This window comes from Argopecten irradians, chromosome 8, assembly GCF_041381155.1.
Source record: "Argopecten irradians isolate NY chromosome 8, Ai_NY, whole genome shotgun sequence".
NCBI classification, from domain to species: domain Eukaryota; kingdom Metazoa; phylum Mollusca; class Bivalvia; order Pectinida; family Pectinidae; genus Argopecten; species Argopecten irradians.
Window position 1 is genome coordinate 14121339 of NC_091141.1, and position 20415 is coordinate 14141753.

The window sequence follows — 20415 nt, forward strand, 5'->3', positions numbered from 1 at the left end:
CATCTTAACGAATTAAGAATCAGATTTGCATTTGGAAAGAAGGCTCTGAGAAGATAAAGTAATAAACTACAGATTTTAGATACACGTAGTACAAAACATGTCGTGTCAGGTGAAATGCATCTTTCTGGCTTCGTAATCACTTAATACTATTTACAGACGTTGAGAGAGTTAAAAAATACATACATTTTGTCAGAGAATATCGAACAAACAATAATATCGTAAAGTCTTCGTCCATGGTAAACATTTGGTCGACACTCTCCAAAGAAAAGTATGGGTTCACTTGATATGAATATTATTTCGTTGTGAAATACTGCATTCATATCATTTTACAACTTTAGTTAACGACATAAGTCCACAATATTGATAAAGTGTGCTTATTTATTAACCTCAAGACCGACAAAAATATCAGATTATCCATTGTGTAGAAAAATACTTTATTCAACGAAAGAAAACACAAGATCGATAAACCGTCAACAGAGTGGCGTTAAATAAGAGCTAGCATTAATGAAATCCAAAAAAATATTCGAGTGATAATGATTAAGATTTCTTTTAAAATATGAAGATCTTCTAAACGCCGGAGAATACTTTAATATGAAAACAAACACAATAATGTTGAATAGTTATATCATAATTTGATTGAAAATAAAATACGATGATTCTAAGTTTTCGACTTTTTACAACGTGTTTGAGTTCCGTTTTCTTTGAAAACAATACAAGATATATCGAATGAAGTTGTCGAGTGGGTCCATATGGCTGATAGGAAATCAATGTGGAAAAAGTCTGCCAATCACATGTAAGGTCACGTGACTTAAAAGCCTCACTCAGTACTCTCCGCTATACTGGGGAACTTCGACTGTAAATAGAAAAAAGAAACATAGGTATGCAAGAGTTAGTCAGGAGTATTCCAATTGTTTTTGTTCGCATTTTTCTGTAAACACTGATATAACAACGTAAAGATTTTATGGAAAAAATCTCCTGAAATGAATCTGGAATTTTCAAGAAATTAATTTAGAAAATTAAATTATGAGGATCAATTTGAATATATATATATATATTTATATTATTGAGATAAAGCACTAAAATCTGAGTCTACTCTCGTCATAGCGGTCTGTTTCATCTACATAACATACAAAATCTCTTCAAATTAATCATAACTACTGTAAAAGGAAATGTCATTAAGCCATTTCCTATTGGTTCGCCAATTATATGTTCCCGGCCATGCGTATTTCACATCATATAGAGAATTTCATAGCTTTCACGTCTAGACTGATCAAATATATCTCGCATTACAGATTCAACAAAACATTCGATTTAGACACCTTAGAATGATTTCTTATTTTTTTTATATGATAACATAATATCTTTATGTTTGTGCATGCTAAAATTACTAATATTTATCTTGGTAAGAATGTGCAACTTATGCAAGCAGTCATAATTGAAATATTCATAATACGATTTAATAGATTCTATGTATTTCAATGTCTAGACAGATATACCCTTCAAAACCAATCATCGCAGTTTGATTGCAATAATCAATATTAAAATGGAAATGATATACTTGACATTTAACTTTATTCTCATGGAAGTGAGATTCTTTAACAAGATTACGAAATGGCCACAGATGTGTTCTTTATAATTCCACAGTTCATCTAATACATGTAAACTACCAAGCAATGGTGTTTAATTAGCAAGAATGCACGTCTCCAAGGAACAGGTATCGGTAATCTTGCAAAGGAATAGGTACAGTCGACCCACGATAATCCGGAAAACCCACAATCCGGACGGAAACATTAGGGAACAGATTTCCGAGAATTGTTATTTATACTCACTAGTCCGGAAATTCGGATGCCGAATCCGGAACTCCATTTTGGGAACGGAATATAATTTTCATAAATAAATCCAGCAATAATCCGGACAATTTTCTGTCGCCACGTGCCGAGAAAATCCGATGCCAGCTACAGCACATGTTTTAAATATGATTTATAATGAGGGAATGTTCAACTTCATCATACACAATATATAAGTCATTTCGGAGCCTGTGTAATGTTATAAAATTTATAAATGTTTGCTTATTTGTTTTTAACGTCATTTAGGACCAAACAAATATCAGCATTGGTACCGCTTTTAAAACATTCTTTACCGTTAAAAAGTGTGTTCTAAAACACTCTCTATGTTTTGAAAAGCTTTTGAAAAAAAAATTGAATTATAAAATGTTTTCCCAGTTAAAACACAATAACAATATGAAAAAGTTCATGAAAGAGAAAAAAGAGACAATTGAAAAAGCGATAAAGAGTTATGTACGAGATTATCAACGCAGCGTTCCTAAATAGTAATTCGGAGTGTCTTTTGGTTCTATATATATTTGTAACTGTTTTAGAATACGGGTCTGGGTGTGTAGTATCAGTCAGCCTCAGTCTTATTTGTACGAGATTTGTAGGTTTGTAAAGACCTGCTGTCAAACGAGTGAGTTACGAGAGGGTAGCGGCCATATTGTGGTAATTGAGATACACAATCGACTGTCTGAGGCTAAAAAGGCCGGAAGTGGGCACTCAAGCTGTTTCTACAGACATGTTTGCCATTTTATTTATTGTATCGTATATCAGTAATGCTTTATAGGAAATTCTGGGCATTCTATCGGCTTGTTATATAAAACATTCCGTAATAACATGTGTAATACCTTAAACGGAATGTAGACAAAGCGCAATGATTGCAATACCGTGAAGAGTGCACGAACAACGCGTGATAATTAATTACAATATAAGTTATTTATTGTGTATATTCTAGTGTCAGTATGAATATGATGTGTTATGGTAACAAGCTGTAGGCTTAACAATCAAATCAAATGTCACCGGTGTTGTTTAAATTGTATCTTTAATTATAATTGCTGGGAATATGTTCGTATGTTTAAGTACTAATGATGAGATATTTCGGAACACCACCTAATGTCTTTCTATCACTATCGCTGCCCACATCCAAAGGTGATGAAATCTGTATGCCATTCGATTATTGGAAACCTACATGAATTACCTTTAAGGAAAATAATTTTTTTTCAAAACATATGATTTATGTTTCAACGGTACATCTATCTTATTAAAGATTTTCGTTTGGAATTTCCAGATTTAGGTGAACTCTTAGGTAGTAAAGGTTATCAAGATATGAAATCAGATATGCGGAATGTTTACATTTAATAAATCATCTTCAAACTTCTCGATATAAATTCCCATGCTTCTTAAAGAATGATAAAACAATATCAGTTCTAGCATAAGCTGTATTTTTGCATCAATTGTATATGTTGTATTTAATTAGTCTATGAAAATATAAGGCCGACTTTCCACTTTTCATGCTATTTTATTATTTTTCAGGTTAGGAACACCTGTCACCTATTGCTGTTTGCAGTATCGGAAGAGGAATAGAACTTCTCCAAATGACACGGACTTGAACATTTTTTTTCTTGGTTTTTCTTTCATCATTTCTTTGTTTTGTCATTTAAGCGAAAACAAATGATGGTCAACGTTTTGTCTAAAGTAGTACATCATGTTGTAGCATACATTGAAAAGCAAACTATGGGGGTGAGACCATATATTATTTCTGGTGTTAGACTAACTATAGGGTTAAGACACTATATTATTTCTGGTGTTAGACTAACTATAGGGTTAAGACACTATATCATTTCTGGTGTTAGACTAACTATAGGGTTAAGACACTATATCATATCTGGTGTTAGACTAACTATAGGGTTAAGACACTATATCATTTCTGGTGTTAGACTAACTATAGGGTTAAGACACTATATCATTTCTGGTGTTAGACTAACTATAGGGTTAAGACACTATATCATTTCTGGTGTTAGACTAACTATAGGGTTAAGACACTATATCATTTCTGGTGTTAGACTAACTATAGGGTTAAGACAATATATCATTTCTGGTGTTTTAGACTAACTATAGGGTTAAGACACTATATCATTTCTGGTGTTAGACTAACTATAGGGTTAAGACACTATATCATTTCTGGTGTTAGACTAACTATAGGGTTACGACAATATATCATTTCTGGTGTTAGACTAACTATAGGGTTAAGACACTATATCATTTCTGGTGTTAGACTAACTATAGGGTTAAGACACTATATCATTTCTGGTGTTAGACTAACTATAGGGTTAAGACACTATATCATTTCTGGTGTTAGACTAATTATAGAGTTAAGACAATATATCATTTCTGGTGTTAGACTAACTATAGGGTTAAGACACTATATCATTTCTGGTGTTAGACTAACTATAGGGTTACGACAATATATCATTTTTAGTCTTAGACTACTTATAGGGCTAAGACAATATATCATTTCTGGTCTTAGACTAAATATAGGGATAAGACAATACATGTGTATCATAATGAGGTAAAAACGGTATAAAGCTAGTATATCAATGATCCGAAATATATCATTTTTGGTCTTAGACTAACTATAATGATAAGACAATATATCATTTCTGGTCTTAGACTATAATATCATATAGATAATTGATAAGCGCACGCAGTGACCATTAAATGATTTCATCTTTGATTAAGCGTTGATGTTATGTCACTATTTATTTTTTAAACTTTATCTGGGTGGGAAAGAATCGATCCCTCCCAGGGTGCATTGCGGTCCCCACATTTCACCTCTGTAAATGGCCCACTGAATTTAAAGATTCTTGAAAAGCGTATCGCGGACGCATACTAAATATATTTATACATATTGTAAGTTTCCTTTGGTATCATTTTCCGGTAAAACGACTGTCAGTTCTGACATTATAATTTGATCATTCAATATTGAACCAAACAATTATGTATTATTTTGCGGATGAACTAGACTTACTTGTCAGTAAATAGTCACGATTTGCATACGACGTTCGCCGCTTCAAAAGCAAATACATGTACTTTGACGTCATATCGTAATATTTTGTCACCCGAGGTCAACAGACGGCCAGTTCGTGAGCAGTTGACAGAGGTGAATGTGTGGACTGCAATGAACTCTGGCAGAGATTGGGAAAGAATGGGAATAATTCACGTACCACGTGATACCCGATAACGTATGTGCGGGACTATTATTTCTAATTGTAATTAATTATATCCCGCGCTAACGTCATTTCAGCGAGAAGATTACAATTATTTACATTCTATCACAACTGGAGATACTAGTCCGGCACAAACGTTATCGGGTATCACGTTGTACGTGAATTAGTCCCATTTTTTGTTTGTAAACTGAGTGAATCCGCATAGCGGATTCTCACAAACGTTTGCAAATAAAATTTATTTCATAACCTGAAGAAGTTGACACCAATGTTTATAATTAATTCTTCTGACTACTTGATCAAACAAAATAAGTAATAATGTATGATTACATTCCATTGATTTTCCAATGATTTTTTTTTTCAAAATCAATATGCAACACCGATGTCGCTATTATGACGTAATGATTATATAGGATTTTCGTGCCATTCTTCAATTTGTTCTTAGAAAAAGAATGGGCTAATCAGAAAGACAGATTTAGTATGAAAACAAAGAAAAATAAATTACTTAATATTATGTAATGTTTACAGTTTACTTACATGTTGATCGTTTACCCAGTTGTGGAAAGAACCGAAAGTCCTGTGTCCTTCTGATAAGGCGTCTCCCCAATGTTATCCGCCTATTGTATCGTCTGGCGCGACCATACGATGGGCTGCCTCTCAGTGCCCTTGACAGATTCAGTGTGGAAAGTGACCTTTTTCTTCGGCTATGAACGTCATCTGTCTGATCCTCAAACATTTCATCTTCAGGAGAGGATGCCGATCGTTTCCCAAGAGTTCCAAAGAACATTTGACGACGTTTCCCAAGAGCGCCGTAAAAAGCAGGGCGCATCTTCATTCGGCGCTTTTCTATATCCTCGTCATCCCCAAGGTCATCATCGAATCGCTTTCCCAGAGTTGCGAAGCCATATCTGCGGCGTTTTTCTAAGTCTAATTCCCCATCACGTTTTCCGAGTGTACCAAAGAAATGTTGCCTATACCTCCTTTTTTCCATTTCGTCACCGTTTTCCATATCAGCGTTTTCATTTACAGAGGTTCCATCTCGTTTACCAAGTGTTCCATAGAAACCAAAGTTTCTGCTGCGACCCCTTTTGTCCATTGATTCCAGGCCATCATCGTCATCCTCATCTCCTTCAAAGTAATTCCTCTTCCCAAGAGTGCCGAAGAAGTATCGATTTGACCTTCCTCGCTTTTCCATATCATCGTCATAGATTTCTTCTTCAGAGTCCCCATTCCGTTTGCCCAATGCAGCAAAAAAAGCTGGTCTCCGTTTCCCTAGCGACCCGTAAAACATTTTACGCATGCGACGTTTTTCAATGTCCTCTAATTCTGAGCGTTTTCCTAGAGTTCCGTAGAATCCATATCTATTACCTCGCCCCCTCTTTTCCGGGGAGTCGGGTAACAGTAAATCGTCAATGTGCATATCATCTGTACTACGTTTTACAGGGTCTACATTAAATGAGCTATAGTCTAATTCATCATGTCTATCACCGGTATCCGCGTTCCGCTTCTGAATGGTGTTCACTGCTTTGGGGTTGCTTGACTGAAGAGACTCCTTTGAGCTGTGTACCACAATAACAAGACACAAGACGGCGAATAATATTTTCAAGGGCTGGTATCTGTGTTGTCCATTCGTCATTTCAACTTGTTGACGCCTGTTAAAGATATAATAACGGAATTCTTTAAATTTTATTTAATTTACATTGAATCTCAAGTTTTAATGTATTATCTTTATCGACACCGGAAGCCTCTTTACTGCAGTGGATGCATCCATTGTCACACTATTGCTTTAGAAATAAGGGCTAGTAAATAGTCCTCGAAACAGAATACAATAATGTACATGAATAAAAACCTCAATGATAACCTAATTCCATCTCTGATTGCACAAATGCTTACTTAACTTTAAAAAATTGATTATATTTAATTTGTGAATTCTGAACTGAATAGCATTTTTTCTGTCTATCTATACATCAAAATCATTGCGTATTATCAAAAGACATAAATTAGCAACATGATATCGCCGAGTTTATATAAAACTCGACAATAAGTGATTGAATAATAATCAGCAATATGTACATGTATGCACCGTCAAAATAGCAAGAATTCCATTATTGTAAATATGCACAACACGGATATACCGAAGCCTCCCGATGTACAAATGGAAGGCCGTCACTACCCTAGCTAGTAATAGGGCGTTAAATCTAATACACAACAACCGACATCATATTTCTACATGGTATTACAACCGTTGAAAAACTTGATTTAAAGCTTCAGTATTATACGAATTATGGCCGAGTGGACAATGCAATGGACCCGAACTCTATACGAGACACGTATCATATATATGAACTTTGTACACTAGCCAAGCAAATGAAATTACACCCATTCACCATATACATATCATACTCGCTGTCAAATGTCCGGCAATATTTGGTCATAGGTACCAACTAAAACAGTCCTTCCCTTTCTTATTTTACCGTTACTATACATTCATCTTAACCACACAGTTAAGCTTACTACAGGTTAGAGACCGTTTGTTTATTAAAGAAGTTATTGGATCTAATGACATATACCACAAGGAAGAACGAACAACCACCGATCATTGTGAATGGTATTGTAACAGGGTGAGATTAGTATGCTCGAACCCATGACCCTGGACTTACTAGTCGCCGTCCGCCGCTAAAGGGATCCCCTCCCCTAGAGCGAAGTATAATTAAAACCTTCTACACTTATGTTAGGTGAAACAAGCGATTTCCAAAAGACCGATATATAAGGAATAGCAATATACATATTGAGAACAAGTGTTTTATAAACATGTCATTTTTACGTTCGTTAGCTTAAAGCGCAATCTCCATTGATTGATTTTACAGTGTATCGATCATAAATTATTTATATCCTTATAAATGAATCGAAGCCGCGATTAATTATCAGTACAAAGTAAATACTATGCCGGAACTTGTATGTTGATTTTACAATTAGATATCAGCGATATGCCGGTCCGTAGAGTAAACTAATGAAACGTCACACGTGACCTAAAATAACAAACCATTAGCTAATTGGTCTGGCAAGTCATAAGTTTTCTTACATAATACTCAACAAGCGTAAGTGCGAATTATCCCATTGGGGTAATCGCCGTGCGTTTAAACGTTTCATCCACATAACCGAAATCGATTGATGTGCTACATCTCACCAACAAGTACACAGAGGCGCGCTTAATTAATTCGAAGAGGTGTTAGCCCCCGTCAGAGATTAAACACGCTGTATCTGTGGGGAGTATACTGTGATCCTATCATTGTTATTTAATCTAGAATGTTAATTGGGAAATTGCAGTATATTAATCAAGCCTCATCTAGTCTTTCATTCGATCCTGTTTGTAGAAGATCAACCGATATGTGCCTGGGTTTGACTGTACATAAGTCAGTATGCTGTCGTAGTTGTGTCAAATCTGGGAAACCCACACCGAAAATACAAATCGGAAAAAGATTTAGTAAGAAGTATAATGTTCACTTAATATTACGTTCTTTGTTGCACAGATAGGAGATAATGATAACAAAAATAAAATATACGATCTTATTGAAATTATGGCAATTGTGTTACCTGGAAAATTGTTATTAACCCTGTTTTCAATTTTCACAATTCATTAAAAAACTACTAAGTGACGTTATTTGCTTTTTTGTTTGTAAGATAATTTTTGATTTAGCGATGTGACCAAAAAAAGTAAATGAAGTGAAACTAAAGAATGAATTGTTTATTTCTCAACAATGCTTGCCACAATTTGTGTCAGACTAAATCAATTTTACATATTATCCTCGCTCGCTCAAAGTCTTATAACACGATTATATAGTATATATAGCAATGAATATGGCAGTCTGGTCCACACTTAGTTCATCAGTACGGCGCCATGCAACACCGCCTGCTAAGGTTGTTAGGAAAATAACTAATAATGTGGATAAACGGATATTCTGGTGTTGCTTCAGGTAAAAAGAAAATTGCAAATAAATATAAAATGATATAAGGAATCATCGGACGTGCTCCAAGCCCAAATTTAAACCAAAGTTGTTTTTTTCTGACGCGGATTTAAGGTCTAATACAACACGTCGGGCCCTAAACCAGTTATAACACAGAAAAAATATAAAAATATATACGGGACATAAAAACGGCAATATGATCAAAGTTAATTATTCTAGTCTGCTGAGTTTTTAACACACATAAACGTTGATTTTGCGTACGACTGAACAGTTCTTCAGATTTAAGCTGCAATATGTATGGTCATCACCGTAACCTTTATCGACAAAATATTACTTCGCAGGGGAAATGTTTGGCAGAAATTGTTTCGCGACAAAACTCATGTTGATTATAACTGTCTAAGCATGATGTGTCATTTTCGATGTAGGCTACTCTATCCAAAACCCTTGTAGAAAACCCGAATTATCAACCCATTCAAGTAAATTATATGCAAATTGCTACCTGTCAAAAAAACAAATACCGACATGAAATATACGTAAAATGTGCTTCCGTGTATTTCAGTTTATGTGCCATATAATATCCCATAAACATGGGTTAAAATATGCAAAGCATCGAATTTGGAGACATAAAGCCGATATTCCGGTGTTTTTTCAATGGACAGACTTGACCCATCGACGTCTCTATATGCCGTGACTGCCTCATAACACGAGCTGGAGCGAGATAAAAAATGACCTCTCGTTCACGATTTGCTCGAAACCATCAGTGACCCATTCTTCGGACATGTCTTTAAATGAGACGGTAATCCCAAGGACTAGAAGATTTATGACCTATGGAACCTCAATTTGGCCAATGAGAGTTTGTGTCCCCGATATCTTCCTTTATCTGTTGTTTCTAAATAACCTTTGTGCCACCAGCGGTATAACATTAACTTCACAAGCCTGTAACTAAGAGGACACTCACGAAGTGTTCCGTTCGCTAACAGTACTTTTATATGACACATAGAACGAGGATAGCTGTCACATTGCAGGTTTCCTTCTGAATCGATAATCCGAAATGCTCTCTGAAATACCACTAGAGGGGTACCAGTACAATCATTAAAAAGTATATCCCCTTGGCGTATTAAAAGGAGCGTTGTTGTCATGCACACTTGACACATAGGTGTTAGAAGTAGAAGCTTAAGCTTACTTGCTTCTGCTTAAAATCTGTTGTTTCATGAGCAAATAAAATCGGTTTACTTAAACTCTGAAACGCGTATAAAGAGCTATAGGACAAGATAAATACCTTAAATCATTCAAAATTAAGTCTGGTACATCCCGAGTATTAAATATATCAGATGACTTATAATGACGATAATAGTTGACAGGTGACACTGTGGTATGGTATGTCACACAGTAACATAGTTTGATATGTTTATACCATGATATGGAGACTATGTTCTCTGTTAATGCACATTAGCCTATCTAATTTACAAGTTGATATTATATTGTCGTGCCAGGAACCATTTACAATTCTTATCATTACAGGCGAAACAAAATCCCTTAAATTTGATATTTTGGCCATTTATCTCATACGCTTCTTGTCATTATATATCTGAATTAGGATCTTCCATGTTATTAAGTATGCAGGATAGAGCTCGATATTTCCGCATTATCCGAGGATATGTTTTAAGAGATATTCTTCCTGAACATGTTCATTACCTATCACTTATGGCTCCTGCTGGCAGATCCTCATAGATCAAACACACGGAACACGAGGTACCTAGAGACATATAGTTTCTGGACGGTGAATATGTTTATAGTGATTATGATTATCACGGATTAATCATGATTAATTGCTTCATTACTAATCACTGAACATGTTAACTTGTAGAAAATATTTTATCGAATATATTTTTACGATGGTAGCCTTAGTCTTCACAACCTACATACAGCTTAATACTATGATTATTATATGATACTATCCTAACGCACAATCAGTTATAATCCTGTATAATGTCATATTAATGACTGACCATATTAGGACAGCTGATTACGCGTAATACACATCCAGTTACAGTTTGAGTCCTTTCGGGACGGTTAACCTTGTGTTACATGAGTGCGTGTTGATTAGTTCCATACAGAAAAGATTTCAATTTTTACCGCTAATTGATGTATGTTGGATAGCGTGTTAGTGTCTATTTTGGGAGACTGCAGTATTTTCGTGTTGTTACTTTTAGTAATTGTGGAACCTTTTCCATTGGTATAGTACTATTTCACTCAAACATGATACATCCCATCCCCGGCACATTATACATGTACTGGCAACGTGCAAAATATGTAAATTACACTATAATTTTGAACAAACTTTTGAAAACGTCAACGACGAACCAGTGGACGGAATGTTCAATAAATGTATATAGAATTAAAGGAAGAGCATTGTAAGTAATTCAAAATGATGCAATATTCCTTTCTTTACTGTTTGTTGTTGTGGTTAAGCACTATTGACCATCCAGTTTTATATTTTGCCCATGTCAATGATAAATCGAATTTTTTAATCAACATCATTTGTTAACATTATTAAACCATAAGGACAAAAAATAAACCTGCAAACGTAATTGTTTTCGGGTTATTCCCGACATGTTATGGCTAAAAATCGTTGTATATTTAGATATTTACTTCTATAGAATGAGATCGAGCAATAATGAATACCATTCGTTAAACGACATCAAGAATGGATATCATAAAGCTCTACATGTCATACGTGTAATCGTTGAAAATTATATCATTGCTTGATTTCATTGTTGTAAATTCTAGACAAAGTCAAAGCAATTAGAAATTTCTGTAAAAGGCTTCCGCATGTAAAAACAACAAACTAAAACAATTCTAAATGGTTGTTATTTATAATACAATTTATAATACAAAGAAGACACTCACGCGATAGAAGGGAATGTCTTTGATGTTCTCGGTCTTGTTTTCAAATAACATTAAGGCGATTCAGTTTAAAGGTGATTACGTTCATTTGATCCCATAGAAAGTTCAATGATAAACCTTCTAATTAATTTAAATGTTAAATTGAAAACCGAGATTTATGGGGACAACACTAACCGGACATCCATTAAGTTAAATGGCCGATCCTCTCGACAGGAGGGCTTACTGAACTATATCAGATTATTTATTCATTGCCATTGTCTCATGAGAAAATATACTTACTTTCATAATGTGTGACGTCATTCCTTTGATTTTGTTTGTGATTGCCAAAAGAGATTATTTAAGAAAGGAAATACTGACAATAAAATATCCGCAAATCTATCGTCACCAATTTGATTGTGTAGCTGGTGGCATTTCCAATGTCACGCGAACACTTTCTACCATGCAGTAGGATCTGGCAGACGGACAGATCATACTACAGTCGCAGTAACATTTCCATAGCCTTGTATTCCTGTTATAAAACGCATTGATTTCATGTAAACTGACGATACAGGACAATGTCGGCCTTTTAAACGTTCAATAAATTAATAGACCGATCGGTTATTTGACACATTCTAAATGGGCGACATATGTTTTTTATTGTCTTTATCAGGTGTTACAGACATTTGTAAACATAAGGAATTCCATTTTATAAGTAAGTTGTTTTTCACACACATTACGCCTAGCGCTAAGCACACAAAGTGAAAACAAATGTATAACCGGTCCGTTCATTCATGCCATACGTCCACTTTTGTGACGTCAAAAGTCATATTCAAAATAATGCGTCCGTGCCGAATTTCGCCTCACTTATTTAGGAACAAAATACATAGTTTTGGCTGTATTTTTAAGTAACCCTGGTCAATATTAGCGGCTATATATCTATCGGCTAGAGATTACTTCTCTTTTAATCGATGGGTTAAGCGTCAGACTAGTAAATCCAGAGGTTCGATCCATGGCAAGGCAGGTATTAAATTTATTGTAAATCCTGCACCTTGTTACATAATTAATACTGGCTATGTGATAAATGAAATGAAATATTACACTCGCTCCTCATATGAAAATGATTTTATATACCACCTTCTTAATGTTACACACCAAATCATTGAACAAGTTAATAATGAAGTTGTTTCTGAGCATGTGGTCAGAATCAGAGTTTAGGTAGAAAAACAACTTAGCTGTTTCGTCCGCTTTCATAATAAGCTAATGGTGACATTACTGATGTTTGTGTGTATTATTGTCACAGGACTTCCCACATGGTACAATGCAATGTGTATATGGTAGTCTTTTTGTTTGTTAGTGAATTTTATTATCTTAGCGTTCCATTAACAAAAGGGTTTGTTGGTGGAGGAAAGCCGGATTATTCGGAGAAAAACCACCAACCAGCGATCAGTACCTTGCAACTGTCCCACATGGGTTTTGAACTTCCGAGCCAGAGGTGGAGGGCTAATGGTCATATGCCAAGACATCTCAATCACTCGGTCATCGCTGCTCATGTGTGTTTTTGGGGGCAGTAGGTTATTTGTGTTATGTCATATTGGCCGATATATAGTGCTATCACACGAAAGCATACCGCAGATGACACAGAAAAACACATCCTACTCTTAAATACTATTACATGTATGACGACGCGCAAACCAATTCTGTAAATCACAAGCAAACACAAGGTTCATGTAGCACACGAATTCTTCACACACAAAGACATCTCACAGTGTAGGTAGTTCACATTCAATCTTTTCTATGGTACGTTGCAAAAAATAAATATAACCTTATCCCTCATAGACAATGGCCAAAAGATGGAAATGTCAAAGACCCATAAAATTATTTTGACAATTCTCTTGACTGTGATGAATGAATAATGGTCATATTTTACAACACTCAGAACGTGAGATCAGGTATGTTTTGAATATAGAATATATCATTATCTATGTACTTATATATATTAGGTATGAAATTATAGAATCCATTCCTTCAGTTCGGAGTCTTTGGCGGCATATTTCTGTGAGATAGCCCTATAAAAACGTCAGATCTTCAATGTTATATGGAGACACTACAAAAATATTCCGCAGCCTCGATAAGTATAACACATGCAACATATTCTATAGAATGGAGGCCGTCCTATAACTACCTAGGCTAATAATGAGAATTCAATCCTAATCTATCAACCACTGTTCTGAGTCAATAATTTAGAGATACGTATTTCAGACTTGAGCTATTGACAACACTTTGTTGTATTTAACATGTCATTTTACCCTAGCCGTTAACTGTGTCTACGACTTAATGTCAGCTAAGTAACTGCAGATGGTTACCTAGTTTGTTTGTTTGAGTTTTACGGCCCATCGGCAACTAAGGTCTTTTAGGGCCAAACTACAAGGCAAGTATTAGTATTAGGATATAAACAAGGACTCGAGTAAAAGATCAGGATATCAGGTTACCTAGTATTTTTGTTTAGTAGTATAACCATCTAGAGGGAAGTCGATGTCACTGAATTTCACTTGTTGCTACATCATACGAATTCGACCTTTTATCGTCGAAATTAATCGATTGTAAAATCAAATTTATAAGTCAATTCACTCTACGCGTTTGGTAAAAAAGGCACAAATAAAAGTATAATGAATATGTTTTACCCTAGACAAAACATAGTGTAGAAAGTGGTATATTATTCTCAGCGCTACGCTTAAAGGGACTGGAACGACTGGTTTACCTTCGTCAGTATAATGTAAGATGTGTCGTTCGGTGTCTCTGCTTCAGTGAGATAGCACTAGAAATGATCAGAAGTTCCATTAATCCAAAGAGACAATATATAACGAAATATTTAGAGAAAATATACCGCAGCCTCCCAAAACAGACAGGCATCCAAACACAGCAGTACACTGTACATATGGGACACTGTCATTAAACGACCCTGGCCGTCAATAAGATGTTAAACATGGCACAACAGACCAAACTTAACACACGACTTCACGACAATGCAATAGTATTGTCCTATCACAAACATGTAACGTCAGCGATTCCCACAGAGGATCGTCAATCTCCTCTGCGGTATAACAAACACATCAAGAGAGCAGCACGATATCGTATGATACTGGAACATTTGCGTGGTCCGGGATGTTATGTTATGGTATAGAATTTCTAAGTATTATTTCATCGCTTAATGCTGAGTGTAGCCGACTTAAAGGTCGCGACCATTTACATTTCTTTAGTTGAATAGTACAGAAATATTACCATAAGTGTTGTTGGAACATCGATTAACCGTATTATTTGCGACATTTCTAACCGTATCTTGAATATATATGTATACAATTAGAGATTTCAGAGATGTTAATGATAGATAAGACATTCTTGTGTAAATATCATTGTAGATATGTAAATAGTTGTAAGATTTATGACAAGAAAAAAATCTTTGTGGCCTTCTTATGGCGAAAAGAAATCTAAGGTTGGTTCGCAAGGTTTTAAATGAGACCAAAACAATGTTAAAAGTTAACGATTGGAACTTGCCTGATATATAGTTTATACTGATACAATCGCGAATTCTGTTCAATGAATATAATCAACCGTATAAAAAATCCAGCCAATTTACTGCACGACTAAGTGGGAAAGAAACACAATAAAATGTTGATCACTAACCACCAGGAAGGATAAACGATGATAGATTAATTATCTCATCCCCAGCTCTAATATATAACATGTCCTTGAACAGTAGTTTTGACTTAGACGTGATTTGATTCTTTGGTAAACGCGAATACCTCTGTATATTTCTTTTCTACATACATGTTGTACAATGTATTAAAAAAATGTTTGTTGGTTTTAAATGAAAGACAGATTTTCCGCAATGTACATATTTTATAATTCATGCCGAGAAAGATCATATATAACAAAATGACTTTGATCGTAAGCGGAATTCTGTTGGCTACAACGTCAAACGGATGAGCCACGTGATCGGATACTAAGTCTTTGTCTGTCTAGATAGATAGATACCCTTATGGTATCGAAAAACCAACCTAGTACTCTCAAAGGCAGGTTTTAATCATAGTGTGAGTTTTTTAATTGTTTTTTTGAATTTTCGGTTTAATCGTCTCTTTTCATCGATATTAAAGACATGTTTTTTTCACAAACGTGATATTTTAATTTCTCCAGTCGTGATAAGATCATGTTTTGGGAGCGCATGATTTATTTTCCCCTTTTTGAAATATTGTTTTCTTTTCTTTAAATATGACATAGACGTTTTAGGCTATTGCCCGCGTCATATAAAGTAAAAACAAATCGTCATTGTAATACATTAGACATATATATCATACATGTATTGATTTGTTCGATACATTTTCAATTGTTTTCTGTTGTTTTTGTGTGTTGTTTTCTGCCTTTTTACATATTTGTTAAGTTATGCCTGCTACGATATGGATGTTCATGCTCAGTTCAGAGATATATGACCTTTAACTTGCGTGGTGATGTGCGAGAATCGCGAGTGCGTCCATGAGATACTGCCAACGCTGACTAACTATTTATAGTTGTGTGATTATTGGAGAGAGCAGGCAGCAAACGTACCATAAACTTGTAATAGAGAAGTCAATCTCTGAGGAACACTCGCTGATGAAATCTCAAGTATTCATGGAAAGAAGAAGCTTGGCCTAGCCTGTCACATCGTAACACTTGGGGGGGGGGGGGGGGGGGGGGGGGGGAGGGGGGGGCGGGGGGGGCCGGGGGGGGGGGGCGGGGGGCGGGGGCGGGGGGGGGGGGGCGGGGGGGATCGTAACACTTACCGCTAGACGTTATAAAGGAATTAGTGACAACAAAGGATAGGAAAAACTTCACAGGGTTTCTGGCAGAGATAAGAGATAGTCAGGTTTAAATTCATGACTTCTATCTTTTTATTGATCGTCGTTAAGTAAAAGATCATGAAATTGAAAATCAACATGTTTCCAGAAAGCAAAGGATTAGAGTGTTTTTCACTGATCATATTATCTTATCACTATTGTCATATTACGGAAATGATTGTTTGACGGGGATAATGAATCGGAAACAGTTTGAATAGCAGATATCGTAACGATTGGCTTAACGGTGAACTTTATTGAGCTTTGGTGAGGTAGGGACCTCAGTTTTTCATCTTTAAATTTCAATATTCTCCACTTCAAATGAAAATAATGTTTTAGCAGTAGCAGTAGTCTAACTCGATTTGCCCTGTTCTACTTCCAGAATATAGCTTCAGTTCACTCGATTGTAGCACTTCTATATATATGGGAGCTCTTCAATTTACAGGCTGGAAAATCTTCTAGGAGGCTTCCCTTCTTAGAAGAGCGCAAATCGAGTTGAGCTGGGCCGACATACCTCAATCATCACTACTCGAGCTCATTGTCTAAATACCTGGTCCCTTTGCCCCCTCGTGAAGATACTACCTGGTCTTTTGTCTGATTAAGGTAACAGTGCACGGTTTTGTGGTTTATTGGACGTAACGTGCTACAGTATTATCAGCTGTACCTGGTGGTGCCATTTAAGGACGGTCTATTGATGTGTAATATGTTGTGTGTAAATACCTGTATGTTTCAGGAGGCTGTCGTATATCTGTGTTGTTTCTCTTTATGGTTGTCTTGCCCTTTGTATAGTGCTATCACAATGATGCATTTCGTCAAAGACACCAAAAAGCGCACCCCATCCCGTTAATGTTCACACCCTTCTAGTCATTGAACCACCACACAAGAAATATATTCAGTGGTTACATAGCAAACGTCCTCATAAACTAAATATTTCAGGTAATGTCAAAGTCATGCTAGGTTGAATGTGAATGTCATGTTAAAGCTGACATCTCGTTAACTATCACAACGTTCATATGATACTGGGGCGCCCAGTTTTTGCTTCAAATCAATAGTTGGTCAGCTTATTTTAAGAATGGTAGACATTTTGACAATTTTCTACCAAAACCCGAACCTTTATAACAAAATAGTTTACGGTGATGGCCATTCATTATCTGATCCCAGCGCCCTCGGACACTACGCCATTATGCGCAGCTGTCCATTTCCTGTTTACAGTGTAATTAGTTTGCGAAATTGTGATTCATCATACAAATAATTTCCTTTCAATAATGTTTTGGAGCTAAAATCTGCTGATTTTTTTCACTAGGGATATTCTATATATAAGTCCACAAAGCATGCGAACATTTCGCTTGAAGGAAATGTACATTTATATATCAGTGAATAATTAGCTAGTACAACCAGACTCTCATCATCATTATAATATAGCTCTCAGCTAGCCAGCGCTTAACGAAAATCAGGAGTTATAAGTGTGAAGAACGCAATCACCCAGGGAATCGAAATTAATTTGAAATGAATGGTGCAATATAAGCAAAAATCATTCTGATATATATTTTAAAAAAGTCACTGGCATATTTCACTAATATGCTCAACGTGGAAATTGCTTCAGATTTTCTTCGGCTGGCTTTCTAGGTAACACAAATTTTCTTATTTTGCGAAACGTAATTGTAAACAAATTTCTAGATGAAGACCGAATGAGTTGATAGTCGTGTTTTAAATGCTTTCCACCTAGCCGTGGTAAGAGGAAATCAACAAACACTTGGACACCCATGGTTCGTATGATATGTCGTCCCGTAGCAACCATGGAATTAATAGGAAATTGTAAACCCATATACGGAACACCTTATCCTACTTACGTGCGAGGAATTACGCCAAGGAACAGACTCAACCTACTACAATTGTAGCCGTAATCGCGCGTACTACCATTGTCAGGATTTACATTTAAGCATGTGAAACATGCAATGTTACTGGTAAACTGTTTTGCGTACACACAAATTAACTTTCAAACGGATTTTCGGCTTGATTGATGAAATATTTTCCATTTGATCAAAGTATTTGGTAATTTTTAGGTTAAGAAAGTGTCTATCAGCAAATACGATAGAAAAAAGGTGGAAACACAAAATTGCAAATTGAAATGGTATTGAATAAGCAATAGAAATAAACATTTAAAGATAGGTTGGAAGCCCACCATTGATTTTCAGCTCTGTGTTTTCGTTTTAAAAGAATTTTATCTGATTGAAATATAAGTAAAGTCTTATCTAATATCCATGAAATAAGACTCCAAGTAGCGGTTACGATCTTAAAATGATTTCCCTGTATTGTGTAAAGCAAACCATTGCCTTATATTGTATAAACATAATTTCAGTATTTAGTATTTGGACGAATTAACCAACTGGTTTCGATGATCATACACTAAGTTATTCAGTCGTGCTTAAATATCCATATGCCTACGTTTGATGTATATCGCACTGAAGAGAAAGCAGCGAGGCCAATAAATCAAGACACGTTAATTCAGCATTGACGCTAAGGTTGCAGTTCTGACAGGTACAGATTTAATTTTACAGGAGCATTTTTTATAATTTGCACGAAGGAGTTGGAAATACAGTAAAACATATTGCCATTTAAACGTGTAACAAGTCTTTTTTATGAGAAAATGACACTCTTGAGAATGGTAATTTCGTCATAAAATCGTAAAAGTGCACGTGTGAAATGTCAGGCCATTTCGTAACCAGTCTCATATGGGCCTTAAACTGTTCTTCGTTTTGCAATTTTATCAACTATTATGAAGCAGATGTTTGAGGTATGTACGTCAATTAGATTCCCAATCATCATTTCATTTGAACATTTATTTTAGTTAATGTTGGCATGTTTTACGAGGAAACCTTCTGAACTGTTGGAAGACTGGACTTTAAGCGATACTCGAGGGATACTGATCTCTACACAATCGTGGGCTAATTACTGATTTATTACGAATTCAGTATGCACTTTTCCTACTTTTAATAAACTATACCGAATTAGAACAAAGCCGTACATCAAGATACAAAATTCACAAAAACCTTTTAAACGACAAATATATTGATGAAAATAAGCTTTAATTATGCTTTATGCCTTTATCATAGTGTAATTACTTTATTTATGCGGTACTGCTTTATCATAGTGAAAAAAAAATCAGTGGTTACAGGGTTCTCACTAATTTTTTTGATATATGTTTGAAAATTAACAATAGGTGGTTGAGGGCCACAAGCCCCCGTGGGGGACAATACTTATTTTTGACAAAATACAAAGAAATACACGGATGTTTTGCCGGCAACCGGCTTTTAACGAGAACACTGGGTTAACGAATATGTTTTTGCAATGTGTTGATATTCTACATTGGATATTTTTGGTCGTTAACCGTTTTTTTAATGAATTTCAGTGGTATAGCACTATAAAAAGGACAACAGTTCCACTATACAAGAAGACACAACATGGATAAATTGCAGTCTCCCAAAACACACACCTCGCACAACATACACGCAACACACAGTATACATGGGAGGCCGTCCTTACATGACCATATTTGTTTATAGGACGTTAATTAATCAAACAAACAATTATTGAGGAAATGTAAAACAAAGCATATGTTTCAAATGCAATCCATGTTGAAATTAAA

The 20415-nt window shown here is 35.5% G+C and overlaps 1 protein-coding gene across 1 annotated transcript in view; it reads right to left on the reverse strand.

The window, feature by feature from the left end:
- Positions 1 to 360: 360 nt before the first annotated feature.
- The window catches only part of LOC138329443 (buccalin-like), a 41173-nt gene continuing 21118 nt past the window's right edge, over positions 361 to 20415 (reverse strand). The window contains exons 2-3 of the mRNA XM_069276455.1: positions 5591 to 6705; positions 361 to 853 (exon numbers count right to left, since the gene is read on the reverse strand). Of these exons, the coding sequence (XP_069132556.1) occupies positions 822 to 853; positions 5591 to 6689 (1131 nt within the window). The 5' untranslated portion in view covers positions 6690 to 6705 and the 3' untranslated portion in view covers positions 361 to 821. The remainder of the gene's footprint in view (positions 854 to 5590; positions 6706 to 20415) is intronic.